Genomic DNA, 23752 nt, shown 5'->3' on the forward strand with positions numbered 1-23752 from the left:
CCAACAGCAATGCTTTTTTGGAAACAGGCTATTGCCTTAAGTGCTGGTGTTAGTTCTGGTACACTTCTTAGGAATATAACCAAGGGATATGCTGATTTTGAAAACAAAACTGTTGACACTGCTCTAACTTGACAGACTTAACAGAATTCAGAGCTTTCAGAATCTACTTTGTGTAAAGTAAGCTACACTATTTAGATTCTGTAGAAAATACTGTGCTACATTTGAACTGTGGGTCCATCTTCACAAGCATTCTCTAAACTACTCCTCTAAAATACTGAGCACTCTCTAAAATAGTGAGTAGATATAAATCATTTTACATGTAAAACATAAGCTTTAACAAAACGGATCAACATCGAAGAGACAGCTGGACAGGCTTGCTACCTGAAGAAGCTTCACCAGCAGCCACACCCTGGCCCACTGGCTTTGAAAGCCAGAACCCTTACATGTAGTTTTTGTTTTGTGCATACTGCATTAACACCAACACATAAGAATCTTAAAACCTGTCATTTGTTATTAAATGTGTACTAGTTCAAATTTATACGTATCAGGTCATTTTAAATCCATAAACATAAAATCGTAAGAATGATAAGCCCTAAGACATTTAAGCTAATTTCTCAACAGTTTAACCTCTCTCTTTCAGTGCTATTCTTGAATTAAAAGTCTGATCAAATCCTTTGTCAAATACCAAACACACGGAACATACCTCTTCCAGCTGTCCCGAAGAAACTGAATTATCTTCATAAGCAGGGAACTGACAACCTGCTTTGCAACTGCAAAAATTATTAATTTCTTCCTCACACTGTGTCATTATTTTACAATTTGCTTCTGAGGTTTCTAAATCTATTTCCAGAGATTCACTCATGCTACATTCCAAACACTCATTCTGCTTTCCGACTGGCAGAATCCCAGTTGACTCCTCCTGGGAATCTAGTGATGTCTGAGCACTCTTTTCCATTCCAGATTTTTTTAACCTTGGAAGGAATTTCCCAGATTCAAGCTCTGATTTTCCATAGTAATGGCCTTCTTTTTCTGCATCTTCTTCCAGAGGTTTGAGATCTGCCTGTGGATCTTCAAATACATCAACCTGAGGAGGAATGGGAACACTGGCTTCATCTTTCTCAGACTCAAACTCTGACTCACTCCCTCCTCCTGGGGACAGTTCCGAGGCAGAGATTGGGCGGAAGTGCGTCCTGGGAGAGATCCGGATGGCTCTGTACTGTGTCCTGTCAACGCCACATATCCTAGGGTGAAACACTTCACTGTCTGAATCAGAGCAGAGGATTGATTTGGGTTTAAAAGTAGGGCTGAAAGATGCAATCCCTTCAGGTTCAAATGAACATTCTACGTGAAGAACTTGTGAAAATGGATTACTTAAGTCAAAGGAAGAGAATGAATATTCAAGTCCAGGATCTTCAACTTGAAAGTTACCACAAGCTCCTAGTAAGTCTTCATGGAAGATAAAAGAAAATCCCTTACTTAACCCATTTTCCCCACTCTTCGGCTGATCATTCTGTTCAAATGACATGAAGGGTTTCCACAACTGCCTGTGACCAGGGGCAAAGCTGTTTCCTGGGGTCATAAAGACGTCTGTCCCAGCTATGGTCACAACATCGGAAGCTGCACACTGTAGCAAGCTTCCTTTTGTGTGGCCCGGCGGCACAACTGCCCATTCCCCATCGCTACTGAAGGTTTTGAGTTCTCCATAGACTCCCCCAAGAATGAACGCGTTCTCTTTATCCTGGGCCACATCCCAAGGTTTTGAAGGCGTGGTGTAATCACCACCGTCCACCTTGGAGAGCTCACTGGAGGCAAAGACTCTCTTCTCCAGGTTCTCTTTCTGTCCCTCCCAGAGGTGATATTCGGATCTCTGCACTGCCCTGCTGGGCTCCTGAAGGGTCTCCATTTTCGCTTCAGCATCTAAACAGCAGCAGTAGTTATTTACATCTATTGAAAACAACTCATCGTCAATTCTTTCTATTTCTACTGTAGCCACAGAATTTCTATCTGCCATCTTTGTCCAAATGTCTTTAATAACCCCTGAGCTGTAGCCATCTCCATGTGGACTGCTTTCACTACATACTTGTGTAGTTTCAAAATTTTTGTTTTCTGTTTTTTGTTCTAGCTGAATACCACAGACAGATTCTAGTTTAGATCTTTTCTTGAAAACTAAAGTTGGAATTTCTCCTAACGTTCTACTGTTTTGCTGGCAAGTTTCATCTTGCAAAAAATCTAGAAGTTCTTCATCTACATAATTTGACGAGACTCTAGGAACTACATAATTAATATCATCTGCATTAAACTGTGCGGATTCTTCAAACTGAATGTTCAACGTCTCGTTGTCTGAACGTGTTTCTTCTGAATGGGACCACGGACTACAAGTTCTTGTTGAAAGATTAGAACAGTGTTCATTTTCTTCAAAGGCACTATTTTTGGTCCATATTAGCAATCTAGATTGTGTTTTCCCAAGTGTATTAGCACTAGAATCTGAATTTTCATTTCCCAAGTTGAGTGTTTCAAAAGAAAATGGTAAAACAGAATTACTGCATTGCACTTCAAACACTGAAAAACAAGAGTTTATACCAGATCCTTCATTAATATCTGAAAAGAGCTCTTGATTGCCAGCAAGCAAGTGTGAATTGAGCATTGTGCTGTCCAAGATGGGAGAAAGTCTAACTGGAGAGTCACCTCCAAAGCTCTCTCCATCGGCATCACCAGAGCTAGACGAACAGCACTCCCAAAACTGAGCCAGATTGCCGAGGTCTTGCAGGAACAAGCCCTCTGCACCCACAGAGCTGGTAGAATCTGTCCATATTGCACGTTCCCCTTGCAACTCCATACCATCTAACACTATGCAACATTCTGCCTCAAAATCTGTATTCTCCTTGCTTTTTTGTCGAATCATATTCAAGATCCGACTTTCTCCTTGCATTGTTTCTGAGGCACCAGGATCCAACATGGATTGATCAATATCCACTTCGTAGAAGTGTGTTAATTCTGACAGATGAATATCATCTAGGTATTTGTTGTCCTCTGGCAGAGAACATAATGAGGTCCCAGTGAGGTCAATATCCTCATTTATAACTGCAGGCATTTCTACAAAATGACCATCAATGAAAGTACCTGCTGCGAGGTATGTTTTGTGAGTACTATTGTTGCTGATACAAAGACCATGCACTGATTCAGACAAGTTTTCCACCACCTCTGGGGTCAGAGCACTTGCATCCTGTCTGTTGCGGTATGTGGTCTCTAGTTTACTTTTTCTGCTCAAAGGAACAAAATACTCAGCAATCGGTTCGGTGTACCACAACGGCTCCTCTTTATACTCCTTGTTGTTTCTGCTCTCCGCATACAGCTCTTTTCCTCCAGTGCTCCCAGGATCTTTTCTCCCTGCCTCCTTCACTGGTCGCTTACCCCGCTTGCACAGCTGTCTGATGGACCCACTGCTGCTGCTACTGCCGCTGCCTGCATGCACACTCCTCTCTGCCTTCTCACTGTGCTTCAGGGGCAGCCTGCTTTGCCCATTCCGCCCTTTCTTGTTTCGAATGTCTCGCGCCTTGTGTCTGACTTTAACGTACTTCATGGATGCTTTGATTTCTCCCTGATTACCACTTGAACTTGAGCCTCCTTCACTGGAGCCAGAGGACCAGGAACGAGGGCGCATTTTTCCTTCTGGTTTGTGTCGGATCTGCTTTTTGTACAAGGCGGGCTTTTCTTCCACAGTGCCATTACTCAGTTTGTTCTCCTTCTCATGTCTGCTTCTGCTCTGGGCTTTCTCATGCACGGTGCTTCTTTCCTTGATGACTTCGCTTTCACTGTTGCAGTCCTTGGGAGAGGACGTGTCTGTGCTCACTGGGGGTGCTGTAGATGACGAAGAGGAGCTGGAGTAAGAACAGGCCTTGGACTTGTTCCACACGGTCATGATTTCTTGCAGGCAAACTGGTTTCTCAGAAAGTGGTGGAAATGCTTCATAATACCTGAAAAACAGAGGTGTGTTCAAAAATGAGATGCACTCCACACAGGAAAACAACACAACCAAGCAAAGAAGTGGAATACTGCATTACGAATCAACATTCACACTGTCCATGAATTAACTTTACAACAGTTTGCAGTACTGTAAAACATGCCGAACATTAATCCTGTGCATCAAGCACCTTTTTGCTTAGCACTGTGATAAGCACTTTATGAACATTATGAAACTATGTAAGATGACAACTATATTTTTAAAGCTTGACTTTTAATTAGGAAGTAAAAATGACAAATATAGTCTGAAAGAACATAGTCTTTTCAGTGCGAAATGTTCAGATCTGAGCCTCAACTCCTCACTATGCCTATGACTGTGAAAGATGAGCATATGACTTACTTCACAGAGCTGTTCTGAGCACGGGAAATCTACACAACTGAAAAGCGGGATAAGTAATGAATCTAGGGGATGAGCTCTGAAGCCACACTCCCTGAGACGGGATCCCAGCTCTGTCCGTGCTAGCTGTATGACTTTAGAACTGTCCCTTCATCTCTCTGGGGCTCAGACTCCTTGGCCACAAAGCAGCAGGTGAGAACATCCCCCTTACAGGGAGGTGGTATCAACACTAAAGGTATATATGTGAAGTCAATCAGAAAAGCGCCCGCTTAAGGGACTGCCTTGATTCCTGTCACTGTATCTCAGGATGCTAGCACAGGGCCCAGCATCTCAGCAGGCCCTTGGGAGCATAGGGACAACCACACTTGAGTGCTCAGGAAGAGGATGCTGGTAGGGCCTAGAGCCACCGGAGAAAAGCAAGACGTTAGTGCAGCATTGCAGTCACAGGGCAGAGTTCACTGAGGCTCCGAGGCAAGAGGACCTGGCGACATACACAGGCTGTGCTCCTGCGCCGAGCCTACCTGGCAGAAGGCCTAGAAATGCAGGGAAGGAAAGACCAGGAGGCTGGCTGCCGGGGTTCTGACCTACTAGGGAACTGGTAACCACTGAGGATCCGAGAGCAGAACAAACTGTCCCAGAAGAGCTGAAGCCCTGTGGGCATGGAGGGTGCTGTTGTGGGGACAATGCTCAAGGTCATGTAAGAACTGGCGAAGGCCATGCTCCCAAGAGGACCTGAACTTGATTCTCCTTCTCAGCCTATATGAGAGCTGTCTGAAAAAATGTATCATGAGCTCCGTATGTAATTTTAAACATTCTAGCAATGACATTAACGCGGTAAGAAGAAATGGTAAAATTAACTTTACAATAATATATTTTATTTAATCAAATAAACTGATATCATTTCAACATATCATCAGTATTAAACAATAATTCATGCAATGTTTGGTACATTCTTATGCCAAGTCTCTATAACCTAATGAGACCTTCATAACTAAAGGACATTTCAGCTTGAACTAGCCACGTGTCAAGTGCAAAACAGTCGCCTGTGGTTTGTAGTTATGGACAGCACAGGTCTACACAAAACCATTAAATACAACTCTTCCCTTAGGTTGTAGAGATTCAAAAAAGTAAAATATAATGTATAAAAAGGAAATCTGCTTAAAATGTAGATTTTAGTATTAGTCATTTACAAAGAAAACACTAAAAGTACAGGAAACAGGTCTGACTGGATCAAGGATTTGCCTATACACCCTTTGCAACAAGCAGTCAAAGCTGTATTCCTGCTTGTAAACAAGGGTCACCATAATGTCTCAATGGACTGTGAACAATAATTGTCCTTGTTTCATCCATTTCACAGTATTTCTTGAACATGTATGGTAAGGATAGGACTATTTTATTCAACTTTGAATTCTCAGTGTCAAGCATGTGATAAGTGTTCAATAAATATTTTTTACATTATGAAGACAGAAATTAAGTGGATGATGAAACGGAAATCACGTAGCAGTTATTAGTCTGATCTTAACAAATGTGTATTTTACACTGAATACGATCTTACATACATCTCCACTTGATCCTTTGCTGTGGGGGATAATTCCGCCTCTGGAGAGGGAGACCCCTCCAACTTTTTGTGAATCTTCTCTTCTGTTATGAAACAAAAATTCAGGAAGATTTGTCACATCTAGTTAATAAATCCTCATTTAAAAGAAAGTTTCTCAAGTAATTTTAATCAGAAACAAAACAGGATTTTACAGCTTAAAAAGAAAACACTATACCAGTTTGCTTTTTTAGTACACACCTACTCTCCAGTGTGCCAGGAGAGACTCAGCACCAGGCTGAGAGGTGAGCACCCCACCCCACACTGTGCTCTGGGGGCTCAGACATCCCTAGCACGTGCGCATCAGACCACGGGGAAAGGTCTGTTCAGATCCCCGAGATATCTTCTCACAGAATTCTGACTTTATATTGACTCAGTTTGACTCATACTAATCTGTAAAGAAAATTCATTACAATTAACTGCTACTTAACACATAGGTGAGAAAGGGCTGTTTCCACTCAAATACAAAGAGCTGTATACTTTTATCTTAGCTCACACTACTGCCTTCAGTTACAAACAAACAAACAATGCCCCTAACAGGAGGTTTAAGAAAAATGGAGGCTCAAGGGTCGATACACAGAAAAATAACCATGATGAGGGTGAAGACATGAGGATCCTTGGCCTTCAAATTTAAGTCTCTTTCTTGGGTCTTGCAGAGCTGTCAGGAAAAAAAGTTGTGAGGCTCACATATCAAAATGACTTAATAAGTTTGTCAAATCTACCCATTAAAAAAATTCAAGCCAGAGCAGAAGTTCCTTCCAAACCTGAAGCAATCGGCAATCAGTGTCTCCATTTTGGAGGCAGTAATATCAACAGGCAGACACAACACGGGGACGAGGATGTGGACAGAGAAAATACTGCTCTGAGCTCTGAGGCTCGAGTTGAAGACCAAGACAAAAACAAAAACAACCCCCTGCCCATCTCCTTCTCTCAGGGTGCCCAGAGGTGAAGTCCCTCTTCTCTTCTGGGAGTACAGCCTCCCTGAATGACTGTAAAGGGCCGACACAAGACATTAGCAGAGCTAAAGATGGAGCAGAGCGCTGGCCTCAGGACACAATGAACGAAGACTTCTGAGCAGTTCTAAGTTTTCCTCAGGCCACAGCAGGGCTGCACTCCTGCTACCGCCTCTGCTCAAGAACGGAGCTAGGCTCACCTTGCTCACTCTGCAGGTCTTTCAGTCTGCAGCAGAGTTCCTCCACTAAGGTCTCGATTCCAGAGCTCTGTGACAACAGAAAGACTGTTAGCTCACCACCAGGGAGAGAAACGCGGGCATTCATGTACTTCTGTGTTAACAGACATTTATCAATCTTCTGTGTTCCGAAAGAAACACATTTTCAGTACTTAAATACCAGAGTTTAAAAATCTGTCAGCAACAAAATGGTTTGTACAGATTCAATGCAAAGAAAAATCACTGAATAACTCATTTTGGTCTTTTAGGAGTTTATAGTCTAAAGAAAAGGTCATTTCTTTTTTTCTTTTTTAAAGTGAACCATCATCACTACAACAAAAAAAGGGAAACAGAGAAGAAGTCAGTGCTGGGGCAAACACGAAAGCTTAGCTTTCCTTTAAAGGTTAGTCAGGAACAAAGTATAAGCCTCTATACAGAACTGGAGCACAATGTAGGAAGAGTACTTGGAAGAATCTGGAATATGGCAGATAAAAATAAGAGTCCAGCTTTTAAAGAAAAATTAATGTTGGAAACAGGCAAAAGCAAATAATCTTTCACTATGCAGACGTTTAGACCTTTTCATAGTTTTGATTTCTTACAAGAAGAAAATCTTACAACAGATATAAAAGGTGAATGTATTTCTTAGAACTTTAGACTTACTCAGTGGCCAAAGCCCTATTTAAGTTGGATTCAAGTCCCTTTCGGTGGGTATAACCACACAGACGCACAGATTGGAGCACCCAGTACCCTTAGCCAGCCTTGAAAGACTAAAAATAGAACTTTACCCCACTCACTCAACTCAAAATGACTCAGCACAAGTCCTACAGATTCCTGAATAAGAAACCCCTCGTTTATACAGTTTGAGCAGCAAGATACAGACTACAATAAAAACAATTAATTGTGAACATCCACAGTTACATTTTATCCACATCATGCCACAGCTTCTAACAGGGAGACTGAAAAATGGGCTGGACTAGTGCCGACTTTTCCTCTAAAAACACTCTTAGAAGCCGTGGTAGATGTGAGTCCGACACACCAGCGGACCCACAATTCCTTTACAGAGGGTCTGCTTACCATAATGTTCGAGGTGCGATGAGGACGGCAATTACATTCCACCTCCCCAGACCCTGAACCTGACACCGGGTCAGCTGACTGCTGCATACTGCTCTGCACAGCGAGCCTGTGTCGCTGTGCCGGTGACCCCAGAACTGTCTGCAGTGCAGGGCACGGGACAGGGCCTTCAGGGACTGCTAAGCAAGCTCCTTCCGGGCTCTGAGTGGGCTGCACCAAACCACCATTACAACCTAGTGACTAGGGATTTTCAGAGCTCTGACTTGGAAACTACGTATACAGATATGTACTTATATATGAAAGTAAATACTTTTATACATTATATATAATTTACAGTCTATTATTTATATATATATTTGCTCTCATATATAAACATGTAAGTATGTATCTTCTCATATATGAAGAGCAAAGGAAACAAAGAGCTTACCTCTTACTCTGTGCGCAAAAGCAAGTTTTATTACCAGGCTTTGGTTGTTTCCTTAACTACTTGTAGCATCTCACATTTTTCAAACGATCGTAAGGCCTAGGGTCACCATGAGCTTAAAGGGATGTCAGAAGCTGCCACTGTACCCTGTTGTGTCTTGGCAGGTATTCTAAAGTAGTAATTTAGTTAATGAGAAATTTTATTCACTTTCCCAGTTGTGATATAGCCTACTAGAGAATTTTAATGTTATTTTAGTAACATAGCACATGCATGGGGTATTCAAGAATACTTTGAGAGCCAATAGCATCCTAAGAAACGAAGATTATCTGGGGATATAGCTCAGCGGCACAAGTGCTGCTTGGCAAGTGCAAGGTCCTAAGTTTGGTTCCCGGTATCAAAAATAAGAGAAACAAACAAAGATTAAAATGCAGTACTGGTATTTTAGTAACCACCCCACAGGACTGAGGCTGGGCTAGAGACAGTGCTGACACTCTGTAACTGATCTCAGCCTTGCTTCTCCTCTGATAAAAGCCACCCCTCTCCAAGTACCAGCAAACACATGGAAAATGCTCTGCAAACCAAAGAGAACTCTAAAATTGAGGTTAGAGGGCGGGGGATATAGCTCAGTGGCACAAGCGCCTGCCTGGCAAGTGCAAGGTCCTGAGTTTGATTCCTGGCACTAACTAACTAACTAACTAAATAAATAAGTAAAATTGAGGTTGGAGCACTCCACGTCTGTGACGGGGCCGGCCCCACACAGGGACCGACTGGCGTGTTCATGCAGCACTCAGAAAGCAGTCTTCAGAGGCCTGGCCTGTCAGGCACTGGTCTATCACAGAGTCCTTCACCAAGTGGTCAGTGGTTACTGTCCCCGCACATGCGCCAGGCTGGGTGCAGGAGAACAAGACTTGTCCACCCAAGGTTCTGGGGACAGGGTCAGGGGAATGGATTTGGGTCTTGAATTCCTACCCTGCTACCCGCATGGGCAGTGAAGAACTGCGCCACTCCCTGCTCTCAACCAAGGCATTGCCAGCTCCCTCGAGATCCACCTGGGTACGTACACGTGACATGCACTCTTCTAATCCAGCACCTCGGCCACTTAACTGGTGGGGGTCATTTCCAGACTTTGCATGTCTTTCATTTTCAATTTTGGATTTCTCTCTTCAAAAATGCCTCTGCCTTCTGTGACTTGAGTTTGAGGCAAGGAGGAAAAATGAACACTGTCCAAATGCAGCCATCGAAGCCCGAATCCTGCCTGGGTTCCTTGGCCCGCTCCACCCCGAGCAGCACTGAGCTCCTGCAAGGCGCCATTCTGTTTCCCATGGGTTAAAGAACTCTGAGCTGATGGAGATGCAGCCTGCGTCCTTTTATTTCTGCAGATTCTTACTAGTTCCCTGAAAAGCCCCTATCATTTCCCATCCCATAACATTCTCAGTGATTGTCTGTCCACTTCATGCTTCCCATTCTTTGCAACTCCTGAAAGGGAAAAGCAGTGAAAAGGTAAAAGCAGTCCGCCTGGCTCTGCCACACCACCTGTCCTCCCCACATCCCAGGCACCTGCGGCCTCCCCACAAAGCATTCACAGGCTGGGACATTCCCTCCTCTCACCCTGTGATCCCACTTAGTCCTCGCTCAGGGGTACCTAATGTCCGGCTCCACTTGCACATGTGGAGTCAGATACCTGGGTCTGAGTGAACCGAACGAACCACTTGACCCCAGTCAACCAGGCACCTGTCATGGCCTCGGTCTCCACATCTGGAAGGTGATGCTAATCACCGTGGACACAGTTCCCAACAGCTGCTTACTGGGCTTCCTGCTCTGCTTTCTTCACTCTTTTCTCTCCAATCACCTTTGTTCTCTTTCTGTCCTACTTCCCACAAGCTCCTTCTCAGCTGGACGCTCCACACCTTCTACTGCATTATTCACATCTATTACCATGTTTAACCTCTTTCCTAAAGAAATGCTCCACTCTTTTACCTCTGGGACAGAAATCTCTGTGTCCGTGTGTAGTAACAGGCAGCAGAAAGGGACAGAGTCACCATTCCCTTCCAGACCTTCATTCAGTCCCCAGATAGTCTCATGCTTCCCTGCAAGGACACCTGGTATCCCAAAGGCCAGAACCTGTGTCTCCAATCTCTCACTCTGCTACCCTGACTGGCAGAGGAAAGCCTGTTCACCTCTGGTCCCGAATTGTGTCTCCCAGCACTAGACTCTGATGTGGGCTCCTCCCACAGGGGCTGGGCTTTACCACCACAGGCCAGCAGGAGGGCCAAGGTCCTCTTGAAACACTGGGTCCTGGGCTCTGTCTGTCCTGCAGAGCAGTGCAGCTGTGGGGAGAGCAATACCACCCAGCTGGGCCCCAGCTAGGCCTCACCATGGAAAGGAGCTACCATAGCTTCCACACCCTGCCCTGCACATAGTGTTCTTTTTAGTCTTTTCAGAACTTAGAACAGTTCTGTAAGAGTGGCTTCAAGTGGAGCTGAAAGATGAGTAGGAGGAAACCCAACTAGGTTGGAAGGAATGGCTACTGGTGATGATGAATACACTGTCGGGCAAAGGATCAATTCCATACTTCAGTGATTAGCTTCTTAAACTCTTATAAAATCTAGAACTGAACTAATGTTAATGTTAACCCAGTAACCGAAGAGCAGCGAGTGAGGGAATTGAGAATACCAACCAGGTTCTGCAAACTGCTATCTTCAGAGGCCAGGAAAGTAGTGCCAAGTTTTAAAACCCCAAACCCCAGCCAAACAGCTACTTCTGCCAGGCCCTGCGTAAGGACTGATACCCACACCTGAACACAGAACCTGGTGTGTCTCCAGCTCTTGCACATATTTGCTCTAAGACAATGAGAAGGGAGAGCGAAGCATCCAGCTGATAAACCCTCCTGTGTGCCACGGTACAGATAAGACACTCTTTGAAAGAGAGAGAAAAGCTGTCACCAGGAGCAGAGGACAATGCCTGATACACGTAATGAGAAAGTGGCATGAGCACACTTAGGAAGCTCTGCTCCCTATCTGTCTGTCTGTCCACAGGGTGAGGCAAGGCAGAAAGAATGTGATCTGGATGAGCCTGGGGCTGCGTGAGCCTGGACAAGCCACAAAACTTGCTGAGCCTCCACTCTCGCCCACAAGAGAAGAGCCCCTCAGCCTGAAGGCCTCCACGTCCCCTTTCACCCTGGCCCCTGCCTTCCTTCGCTCAATCCCTTGCTGCATGCAGACAAGCTCGAGTCTTCCTTCTGCAGAGAAGGCGGTCTGCTTTCCATGGGCACTTCCCACTGCTCCAGAGGGAACTAAACTCCTGCTGGGCCTGGAGGCATGGAAGGCTCTGGGAAAAGGTGTGGGTGCAACTATCACACCTCAGTCACCAATTAACAAGAAGGTCCATGGTCTTCGAAAGAGAATTTAGAAGAGTCTTGTGGGGTTTTTTTTCCTTTTCTTTTTGATTGTTTGTTTTTGTTTTTCTTCCAGTACCAGGAATTGAACTCACAACCTTGCACTTGCTAGGCAGGTGTTGTGCCGCTGAGCTAAATCCCCAGCCCCTTTCTTTTTGAGACAGGGTCTTATTACGCAGGTCAGGATGGCCTTGAGTTCACTTTGTAGTCCAGGCTGGTCTTGAACTTGCAATGATCCTCCTGCCTCAGCCTCCCAAGTGCTGGGATTACAGGTGTGTGCCACCACACCCGGCTTTTTGTTTTATAAGAAATAAAATAAGGGCTAGGTATGTGGTTCAGTGGTAGAGTTCTTGCCTTGTGTGCACAAGGCCCAGGGTTCAATCCCCAGCACCACAAAAAAAAAGAAAAAAAAAAATTTCGTAACAAAATAAGAGAGTAACAATACACTGGTCATCATTATCTCCAAAGCAGTTACTCAGAGTACAAGACATAAAGATTCTCTCTTGAAGAAACAAACAGATAATAGCACAAAACTTTCTTTTCAATGAATAGAACAGGTCTTGTTTGGCTGTTTGTTTTGAGACAGGGTCTTGCGAAGTAGTTCAGGCTGGCCTTGAGCTCATGGTGATCCTCCTGCCTCAGCCTCCCACCATGCCCAGCTCTAACATAGATACATTTTTAAATGACATTGCAACATATAGAGTTTAAGAACATACCAAAAAATATGTATCTGTATGCACCTTTGAGCAGTGTTTGGTAAAAGTACAAAACTAGTATGGGAAAGACATCAAATCAGGTGAGCAGGAACCTCCAGAGACAAGGACAAGCTTCCTGAGGCCAGGCCTGCTGCAGCTACCTCAACTCTGTAACCACTGGCCTGGGGAGTGCAAGGAGTGCCACCTCTCACAAGGTCCCCCTCACTCAGTGCAAGGGTTCAACAGATGCTGCTTGTCATTGTTCTGATGCTCTTATTACCTAGTGTCAGCGTGAAAGCCAACAGGCCAAGAGACAATACATACAGCCAAACAAGCCTCAAGCAAACTGCAATGCGACACCCTGCAGGGCTTCCTGCGGATACACCTCTGGATACCACACAAACACATATACGAAAGATGAAGGCACAAAGGTGCGCCCTGCTCTTCCACCAGCAAAAAAATTCTATTCGGTGGTGACTGTGGCATGCAACTGGAATGCCAGCTGAGGCAGGAGCATCAGGATTTTTCAAGGGCTGCCTGGGTAACAAATCGACAACCACATAGCTTTTAGAGGAATAGTCCACACTCAACTGTAATGATCACACCATACACGAGTGTAGGAACAAAGAACTCTCACTTGACAGGATCTCACTCCTTAACCTCCTGTACCAAGGCTCACGCTGCCTGTAAGTACTGTCCTCTGACTGCGCCATCAGCGTTTCCACCTGCTATATACAAACTCGGATCGCGTGCAGGCTCTCCCTGTGATCACTGGTGGTGGTGGGAAGTGTGCTACATGGAACTCACGGGGCACATGTCCAGGGAGGAGAGTACAGGGCAATACAACAGCTGTTACCAACTTTGGTACGTATTTAGGGAAAAAACAACATACAGGCACACACTCACTGTGTCAATGAAATAAAATAAACTATATGTAGGTCCTCCTTGAGCCCCTCTTTCCACGAAGCCGACAAAGACATACTAAAAGGAAGATCCACACTTTGTAAGTCACCACATCAGCTCTTTGTGTCACTATAAACATAATTTTGTTGGGTGTGGTGGCGTACGTCTATGACTGCAGCATTCAGGAGACTGAGACAGGAGGATCACCGTGAGTTTAACGTCAGCTATGGTGATACAGTAAGTTCAAGGCCAGCCTAAACTACATAAAACAGAAAACCAGAGGGGAAAAAAAAAGTTTCAGTCAGTTCTTTCCATTGCATCCCAGAAGTTAGTTTACAGGGTCTGCAAACTAAAGGCCATAGCACAGCAGGTAGCTGTGCAGCAAGCTTAGGGCTCTCCTTACAGGACTCGCTGAACACCTACAGATACCTGGCACATTCATGTCCTCAGACAGTGTGGATTTGGTAGGAGTAGGAAAAAGCAGTGGAGTGATTCCTTTATAAAATGAGAAGAAAAGAGAAATACAGGCTAAGTGTGTTTTACTGGAATCCAAATAAAGTTCTCCTTGTGCCAGCCAGGGATAGGGAAGCATTTTCCAAAGTGATATACTAAGGACGCAAAGGTCTCTGCCAGACCAGCCAGCTTGCCTCACACACGCAGAACAGGCTATGGGAGCTGGTGTCACTGCTATGCTAAGGCTCTGCCCCTTCTCCTCCCTTTCCCCCCTCCCCCTCCCCCAGGGAGGCCACAGCTGCTCTGTGCTCAGCTAACCATGGGGCCAAGGCCACAATCATTGCTCAGCAACTTTGGTCTGAAGAAGAAACACCCTTTCTCAGACTGAACCTGCTCTCCTCTTATTTTCCTCCTAATCATGACTCACCAGCTTCTTTGGCCTTTGCTCAAAGAACTCCCTGCACTAACCTCTCACTTGTTGAGACCATCTGCACTCTGCATGCCTTTTGAAGCTCCTAGTTACATTACCAACGTCCTCCCTCAGTGTCACCAGGAGGGCACCTTTCGGTCACTGCCTAGCCCCAACCTTCTCTGCAGGCAGTCCCTCACCTCCAGCTCTGCCCCTTGCACCACACCTGGTTATCCATTCATGGGCCAATGCCTGGCCCACGCAGCGCCAATGTGATTTCTCTCTGGCCAAATGGGTATGAGTATGGAGGTCAGTGGTCAGACTGGGCTGTGGATGGACTGGCCATGCTTCCCTATGTAGCCGATAAAACAGCCAGAACACAGGGAAGGGAATCACCCAGAAGCCAACAGAAGCAAACAGAAGACTGGGGTCATTGGAGACAGTGACCTCCAATTCAGGTCCCTCCTGAGGCCCCACTTCCAGCCCTTGGTTCCAGGGCAATAGCCCTGATTCCTGTGCATCTGGTTTCCTCTTGGAGTAATTACGGTCCTACTCTGCATGTGCTAATGAGCCATTACCTGACTGTGTTGCCAAAGTAGTAACTTCTACATTCCTACTGTATGAGGCAGCAGCTTTGGGGAATTCTACATTAAAAATAAAAGGATAGAGGAGAAAGAAGACAGCTGAAAAAGGAAAAGGATTTGATGAAAGGGAAAGCTCTTCAAAAAGAATGTAGCTGTGGAGGCCTGTAATCTCAGCACTCTCCAGAAGCTGGGGCAGAATTCCAAGTTCAAGCCAAGCCAGGGCAACTGAGGTCATTTAGCAAGACCCTGTCTCAAATTTTAAAAACCTGAAAAAGGGCTGGAGATGTAATTCTGTGCTAAGGCTCTGAGATCAATCTCCAATACAAATAAACAAGAAAAAATTATTTTTGATTCAGTTCAAGAGAAATTCAGGAACTTCCATGTGATAGGCATACTTCATGCTAGGCACAAGGAGATTAAAAAAAAAAAAATGGGCAATGCGTAGTCCTTGACCCAAGGTGTAGTGGACTGATAACTGGTGGTCAACTTACAACCCCCAGTTGAAGTGAGTAAGCGTGGTGCTGGGTGTGGGAGGCCCACTTGGGGACTGTTGCCAGCAGCATAAGAGGCAGACCTGGAGCAGAAGAAGAAAGGCTTTGGGGAACTAAAGAGGCTGCTGGGAGCAGAGAAAGGCTGTTGGAGCTGATGGAAGCTATAAGGAGCTACTGATTTTTTGGAGGAGCTTGTCATGATGGCTTTCCTGATGAACTTGGCTGGTTTCATCCTCCGAGGAGCTCGGGACCTCGCTGACACTAAGAATGTCTTTGGTTCACTTTGGAAGAGCTCTGGTCCTCACTTGGAGCATTGCTTTCTGGCTCCGGAGGGAAAGAAGGTGCACTGCTGGTCTCCTGGAGAAGCTTGCTGCCTTGGCTTCCCTGATGGGAACTCGGCCATTTTGGTCATCGGAGGGGCCTCACTGTCGCTGAGGATGGCTGTGGTACCTTTCAGGGGAGCTCTAGTTCTTCTGAGCGTCACTTCCTGGCTCCAGTCCAGATCTCTCAGCCTGCTAGCACAGATCCTTCATTCCGCTTGCACAGACTTCCTAGATTCCACCACTGATCTTTGGGCCTTCACAGCGCAGATCCATGAAACAGGCCTGCATGAGGTATTGTTATGGGCTCTGGGCTTCCAGCTGGATTCGTGGGAGGCATTATTAATCAACTCTGGGTCTTCAGCTGGACTCACGCAGGACACTTCTGTGGGATCCAGGCCCTCAGTTGGATTCTTGCAGGACAGATTTCCTGCACTCTTTTGTATATCGTTCTTTGGGTGACTATTATAAATAATCATATAAAGTATGTGTCCTGTATTATGTTACTGTTTCCCCTTGCAAATAAGCCCCAAACCATAACACACGGTGTGGCAGGATGTGCGGGCCGTGCTACCCCCAGTTACACAGGGCCATGAGCACATGGCAAGAAGATCCTGGGCTGGGGAAGAACAGAGATGGGAGACAGTGGACCAGGCAGGGTTAGTGGTGGGTGCAGCAGGTGGCACCAGGCTGAATACACTTGGCCAGATCACATGAGGCAAAGCTGGGGTTCCAGCACCCACCACTGCACTTTCTCAACAAGCCGACATCTGCAAGTCGGGACCCACGACCTCATCTCGCATCATAAATGTATGAGTACCACAGTCAGAACAAAATGATTTTTAAATAGTTTTGACTTCAGGAGAGATCATATCTGGTTTTTTTTTTTTTTGGTCTTTTTGAGACAGGGTTTCACTATGCAGTTCAGGTTGGCCTTCAACTTACTTTGCAGCCCAGGCTGGATTCAAACTCACAGCGAACCTCCTGCCTCTGCCTTCTGAATGCTAGGATTACAGGTGTGTGCCACCATGCCCAGCAATAATATTATTTTAGATAGGTGGTCATATTCTAAAATTATTTTACTTTAGGACACTAAAGATATGAGAAATATTTTATATGAAATATTAAAGAGGAATAAAAATCCTAACTTTTTTTAAAGACAAAAAATTACAACTCAAAAAAATATACTGCTCTTGCTAGAAACATATCCAAAATAAGTAATACAGACCACAGGGGGTGGGGATCACACATGGAATATTCCAGCTCAAGAGCTAGCTAAATATCTGCTAGTAGGGGCTGGGGATTTAGCTCAGCGGCAAAGCGCCTACCTGGCAAGCGCAAGGTCGTGAGTTCGGTTCCTGGTACCAGAGAAAAACCAAAATAAATAAATAAATAAATAAATAAATACATAAATAAATAATTATCTGCTAGTAGCCATGTAATGCTGCTGCTAGAATACTATTTGATGAAATAAAATTTAGACACCAAAAAGAATAGACAAAATAATAACAGGACTAAATATAATACAACATTGAATTGAAAAGGTACCTTCAAAAAATGTTTCATGAAATAAAATACATTAGAAATTTCCTAAAAGAAAATGTTCACAGTTCAGTGTAAGATAAGGAGTAACTGACTCCCAGGTTTTTCTGGGCAAACTATCCTATTGTAAACTTTTCTAAAGCACCCTTCCCTTTCGTCCTGTCGGAAATAAACATAAACTTACTTCGTCAGAAGCAGATCGAAGACACTGGACAGCAGCCTGCTTTTTCATTTCCTCTAGAGTTAGGTCTGAAGACTTCTTCTTACTCTTTCCCCATTTCTTACAAGCTCCTTTCTCCCAACCCAGGAAGATGTCATTCTCCTGCAACAAGATTGTGCCAGGTTAGAGGACGAGGACTCCAACAAGGAGTCACGAGTTCCAGAGCTGCTGCTTCCATCCATTTACATATACACTTCCCTACCCAAAACTTACCCAGTGGGACGTGCTAAGCTTGGCACAGTGGCACACACCTGTAATTCCAGTACTCAGGAGGCTGAGAAGTACACCCCAGTCCTTAGCAGGACTCTGTCTCAAAATAAAAAATTAAAAGGCCAGGGACGTAGCTCAAAGTGAACACTATGGTGTCAATCCCCAGTACTGCAATCAATCAACCCATCAACCTAAAATAAAGGACATGGACTGGGGGTTTAGCTCAGCAGCAGAGTGCCTGCCTGGCAAGTGTGAGGTCGTGAGTTTGATTCCCGGTACTGGGAAAAAAAAATAAAAATAAAGGACACACTAATAAATAAAGAAAACAGAACATTCTCAATTACACCACTTCAAAAGAATCAATTTGTTTGGTATTTGTTATAGTATCTAAAGTGCTCATGGCTTATTATTTACCATCTTAATAAATAAATTTGATCACTTACATTTATTTTTTTTGAAACAGGGAGGGCCACAAACTTGCATTGATCCTGCTGCCTCAGCCTCAAGTGCTGGAATTACTGGCTTGATCCCTTACACTTAAAGTATATGCTAAATGGTAAACAACTCAGATGTCTGCATAAATGCAAACAAAATATAAATTTTAGTATAAACCCTATAAACAAAATTAAATATCCTCCCTTCTGTAATTCTTATTCTTCAATAAGGAGTTATTCAGGTTATTGTCAGATTTGAAAGCTTATGAGTTAAATGGTTTATATACCTATATTTTACAGGGTAAGTCCAATAGATATTTTTCCTTAGGATTTTAAATTTATTTTCCTCCTGCTTATACATGTCTGTTATAAAAATCTAAAGTTACAGTGTTACAAGCCTGTAATCAATTAGGAGGCTGAGGCATGAGGATCACAGATTTGAGCCTGGGCAACTCAGCAAGACCCCATTTCAAAATTTAAAAAGCCTGGAGAGCCCTGGGTTCAACACTCAGTACAACATAAACAAACATCTAAAGAAAAGCCAATGGTGCAGGTCAGTAATCCCAGAACTTGGGAGGCTGGGGCAGAAGGACTGACTCCAAGTTCCAAGCTAGCCTGAGCTATACAGAAGACCCCACTGCAAAAAAACAAAAACAAAAATCTTCAGAAATTTCCAAAAGCAAAAAAAGGAAAGAAAAAAAAAATCACTTATAACCCTCCCATTTAGTAAAAATTACAATTTAGCACAGTTCAGTCATTCTAGTAGGCCTTTAAAAAACAACTGTGAATTCATAATATTTGTACAATTTCATGTTTCACTTATATTGCAAGCATTACCCATTTAACTATAAATTCTTTGGTCATGAAATATGGGAGCCCTAAGGAAACAGATATGAATGAATGAGGAAGCTAGGGTACGTAGGAAAAAGGCATAACCTTAATAATTCTAAAGATCCCGGGGCTGGGGATTTAGCTCAGCAGCACTGTGCCTGCCTGGCAAGCACAAGGTTGTGAGTTCGATAGTCGGTACCAGAAAAAAAAAAAAAAAATAATAATTCTAAAGATCCCTTAAGATCCAATCACATATCATCAACTTGTACTTTGATTCAATTTTTAAAAAACACTTTAATGTTACCCCCTAAAAGTGAAAGATCATTTCTTTTTTCATTTCTTCTATACTTATTAAAATTAGCATCTTTTTAAAACTTATTTTTGCTGGATATGGTGGTGCACATCTGTAATTTCCACACCTGAGAGGCTGAGGCAGGAAGATCACCATGAGTTCAAGGCCAGCCTGGACTACATAGCGAGTTTAAGGTCAGCCTAAACTACCTATCACATCCTGTCTCAAAAAAACAAAACCTAAAAAACCAAACCAAAAAATTTAATTTCTTGGGTATGTTTTCAGGTCTCATGAACCTGAAAATCATATTCTTTGGCTAAATGGTATTACTACCATTTTCCAAGGGAAAACTGCTTGAAATCAAGTGAGAACAAACTATCAGTGTTTCCATTTACTGAACGTATTTATTAGCTGTGCTGTATCTGGGACCCAACACTTCTCATCAATGACGTCTCCTGAAAACATAGCTTGTCCTGCAGCAAGAATATGGGATAAATCCCTAACAATGTCAATTCGAAGCTTTTAATGCCAGAGAAATATGTTATCACTTTCTGTTGTCTACAGAATAGAATGCACAGGGCAGGGTGTGGTGGCGCACGCCTGTAATCCCAGCACTTGGGAGGCGGAGGCAGGAGAATCCTTGTGAGTTCAAGACCAGTCTGGGCTACAAAGTGAGCTCGAGGCCAGCCTGAACTGCATAGTGAGACCCTGCCTCAAAAAAAAAAAAAAAAAGAAGAAGAAGAAAAGAACGTACAAAGAGAATTACGTGTAAATTCCTGAAAACAAAATTTACTTTGTCTGTGCAGCTGAAGCTTTCGCCTTACAAGCAGTTGAGCACTACTTCTCTATTGATGTGCGTCACAACTCAGCAGAGGGGTCACACGCTCAACCGTCTTAATAAATTTGTGTTACGAAAGCAGGAGGGACTTCAAACTTCAGGTGGAGATGTAATCCTTCTGGAGCAGTGTGACAACACCCATCGAACACCTTAAACATGCACGTGTACTTGTGATTCAATAATTCTACTTGTGGGACTCGAGCACTACGCGTGCACAGATTCAGCTACAGTGGTGTGTTGATCATACTGCTGTCAGGAATGGCAAACATGCAGATAAGCAAAATGGCAAATACAGAGACACTGTGTAATAGTCGTGACTCGTCTGGGCGATGGACACTGCCACCATTAAAAAGAGATGCAGGGCGTGAATGTGGCTGTGCAGCTGCCACTCTTGCCATTTTGTGCAGCAGCACTGGAAGTCCTCTTTCACCAGTGTCTTTAGTTGCACTGCTGGAGGTGCCTTGATGCCCTCAATTGATTCAAACTGTTTACCTTTCCTTTTGCCTTGGGAGAAGAGCCAGAGAAGAGCCAGAGTCTCATGGTGCCAGATGTGGTGGATAAGGTGGATGAGGACAGGACGTACTATCATTTTTTACGAGTCTGCCTTCCCACCGGACGGCACTCGCAGCAGCAGTCACAGTACTTTCAGTCACCCTCATTCACGCATCTATTCACCACGGAAGTGTCCTGGCAGTAAGGATTTAACGACGAATGGTGCACAGCCTAGTGGAAGCCCCAGCTCCCGAGCGGCCTCTGCTGTGGGTGACTTGAAGCCAAGAAAGGAAGTGCAGGAGGGCCTGTTCTCTTCTTGGCCTGAGGTAAGCAAAGGCATCTTCAAAAACAAAGAGAAACCTGGGGCAGGGCGAGGGGACACCAGGCAGAAGACACAGAGTGCTAAGGCAAAGACAGGAACCTTTTCTAGAAGGGACAGGCAGTAAATAAATTTAAACCGCCGGGTGTTGTGGCACATGCCTGTAATCCCAGCACTTAGGAGGCTGAGGTAGGACGCAGGAGGATAAAATTCAAAACATAACTCAGTGCAACTCCAAGTACTACAGCTCTGCTAATGAAAAGAATGCAAAATTAGTGTTCCCTAACCATCGATAGCAACTTCAAGCTGCGGATAGTGGCACACACCTGTAATCCCACCTACTCATGGGCCTGAGGGCCAGGTGTGATAGTACACACCTGTAATCCCAGCACACAGGAGGCTGAGGCAGGATTACTGCGAATTTGAAACCAGCCTGGGCTATAAAGTGAGCTCCAGGCCAGCCTGAACTGCATAGTGAGACCTTGTCTCAAAAAAAAAAAAAAAAGAAAAAAGGAGCCTCGGGCAAGAGGATGGATATAGCCCAGGAGCTTGAGGCCTAGCTGTGCAACACAAGATCCATCTCAAACAAAACCAAACCATCTACAAATAACTCAGCTGTTAATATTTTTCCCCCAATTTCTTTCCATTGTGGAGAAATGCATGTAAAACGCACCACCTTAGCCATTTTTGAGTGTACAGTTCAGTGTGAACACATTTTATGAGCCCCCCCTTTTTTTTTTGGTACTAAGAACTGAACTCAGGACCTTGTGTTTGTTAGGCAGGTGCTGTGCCGCCGAGCTATATCCCTGGCCCTGAATATGTTTTAAAAATAAGTTTTACTGCCATGTAATTCATGTACCACAACATCTACTTTTTATTTTTTTGGAAACAGGGTCTTGCTATATAGCCCAGGCTGGCCTCAAACTCACAGCAGTCATCCTACCTCAGCCTCCCAAGTGCTGGGACTACAGGTATATACCACCATGCCCCACAATACTCGTGTGTGTGTGTGTGTGTGTGTGTGCGTGTGTGTGTGTGTGTGTGTGTGTGTGTGTGTGTGTACACACGCTGGGAATTGAGCCCGGGGCATTGCAGCAGGGACCACTATCTTAATTTTAAAACAGCTAATCACCCTAAGAAGAAAGCTGGGACCATAAGCAGTAGCTTCCCAGTCCTCTCTTCCAAGCTGCCAGACTTGCATCATGTCAGCACTCTGGGGTCTAGTTGCTTTCACTCAGCACAGTGTTTTGAAGGTTTGTCCACATCAAGGAATGTATCAGTACTTGATTGCTATTCAGGTCAATTGTATGGAAGGACTACATTTTGCTTATTCAGTCATCCACTGAGAGACATTCGAATGATTTTCTCCTTTTGGCTATTTCAGTTTTGTTTTGTTTTGTGGTACTGCAGATTGAATCCAGGGCTTCACACTAGCACTTTACCATTGAGACCTTTATTTTGATTATACTTTGAGACAGAATCTTGATAAATTGGCCAGGTTGGCCTGGAACTTGGGATCCTCCTGCCTCAGCCTAAGTACCTAGGATTACAGGAGTGTATCACTACAACCAGCTCATCTTTTGGCTATTACAAGTAATAATGCTACGAATATTCAAGTGTAAGTTTTTGCCTGGACATATACTTTCAAGTCTTGTGAATATATACCTAGATGTAGAACTGCTAAATATATTAATAGTGAAGAAAATAATAGATAACTATACTAAAGAAAATAAATCAGACACAAGGTTAAATATTGCGTGGTTTCGCTAAATCATATGAAGGGCAAAATAAAAGCGAGATGGTAGGAAACAGGAAGGCGCATACTGCGCAGACGGCACATGGACCAGTAGGGAGAGGAAGGCATGGCAGTGGTCAAGATACAGTATGCACATGTGAATGTAATTACTGTTTACTACAAACACTCACTAACAACATTTTTAAAAAGATTTTAAGGAAGAAGCAGAATAAATATTTACTGTGGGTGAAAGCACTATACCAAACTTTTTTTTTCGGTCTTCTTGAGACAGGGTCTCACTATGCAGTTCAGACTGGTCTTGAACTCACTTTGTAGCCCAGGCTGGCCTCAAACTCACAATGATCCTCCTGCCTCAGCTTCCCAAGTGCTGGGATTATAGGCGTGCGCCACCACGCCCAGCTCCCAACTTTAAGCTACACTGTAAGGCTATAGTAACAAACACAACATAGTACTGGCACAGAAGCAGAAATGAGCGTGAAATAGAAGACACAGAAGCAAATCCAAGCACCTACAGTCATATGGTTTTTAACAAAGGGGCCCAAAACATCTGTTGGAGAAAGGGCACGTCTTTAGCAAATGGTGCTGGGAAAACTGGAGTTTCACATACAGAAAACTTTAGCTAAATCCCTCTCCCTTACCTTGTACTAAAACAAATCAAATGGATCAAAGAGTTAGATATAAAAGCAGCAACAATGACACTGCCGGAAGACAACACGGGAAACACCTGAAGCAATAGGGACAAAGATTTCTTGAACAGGACTTCAAAAGCATGAGAAATATTATCGTGTATTTAACACATGGGACTACATCAAAATAAAAACCTGCAAAATAAAGCAAACAAAAGTGAAAAGATGACCTACTGAATGAGAGGAAGTCTTTGGTAGATACTCTTCTGGTAGAGAATTAAAATCTAATTACAGGCACATGCCTGTAATCCTAGCACTTGGGAGGCTGA

The 23752-nt window shown here is 44.1% G+C and overlaps 1 protein-coding gene across 1 annotated transcript in view; it reads right to left on the bottom strand.

The window, feature by feature from the left end:
- The window catches only part of Kiaa0232 (KIAA0232 ortholog), a gene marked incomplete at its 5' end in the record, with an annotated part of 49101 nt that overhangs the window by 13380 nt on the left and 11969 nt on the right, over positions 1–23752 (bottom strand). Inside the window, 4 exon segments of the mRNA XM_013506822.1 lie at positions 704–3974; positions 5917–5998; positions 7105–7171; positions 17590–17727. Of these exon segments, the coding sequence (XP_013362276.1) occupies positions 704–3974; positions 5917–5998; positions 7105–7171; positions 17590–17727 (3558 nt within the window).

The sequence above is a fragment of the Chinchilla lanigera genome, unplaced genomic scaffold (assembly GCF_000276665.1).
Source record: "Chinchilla lanigera isolate Chin_1 unplaced genomic scaffold, ChiLan1.0 scaffold00113, whole genome shotgun sequence".
NCBI classification, from domain to species: Eukaryota; Metazoa; Chordata; class Mammalia; order Rodentia; family Chinchillidae; genus Chinchilla; species Chinchilla lanigera.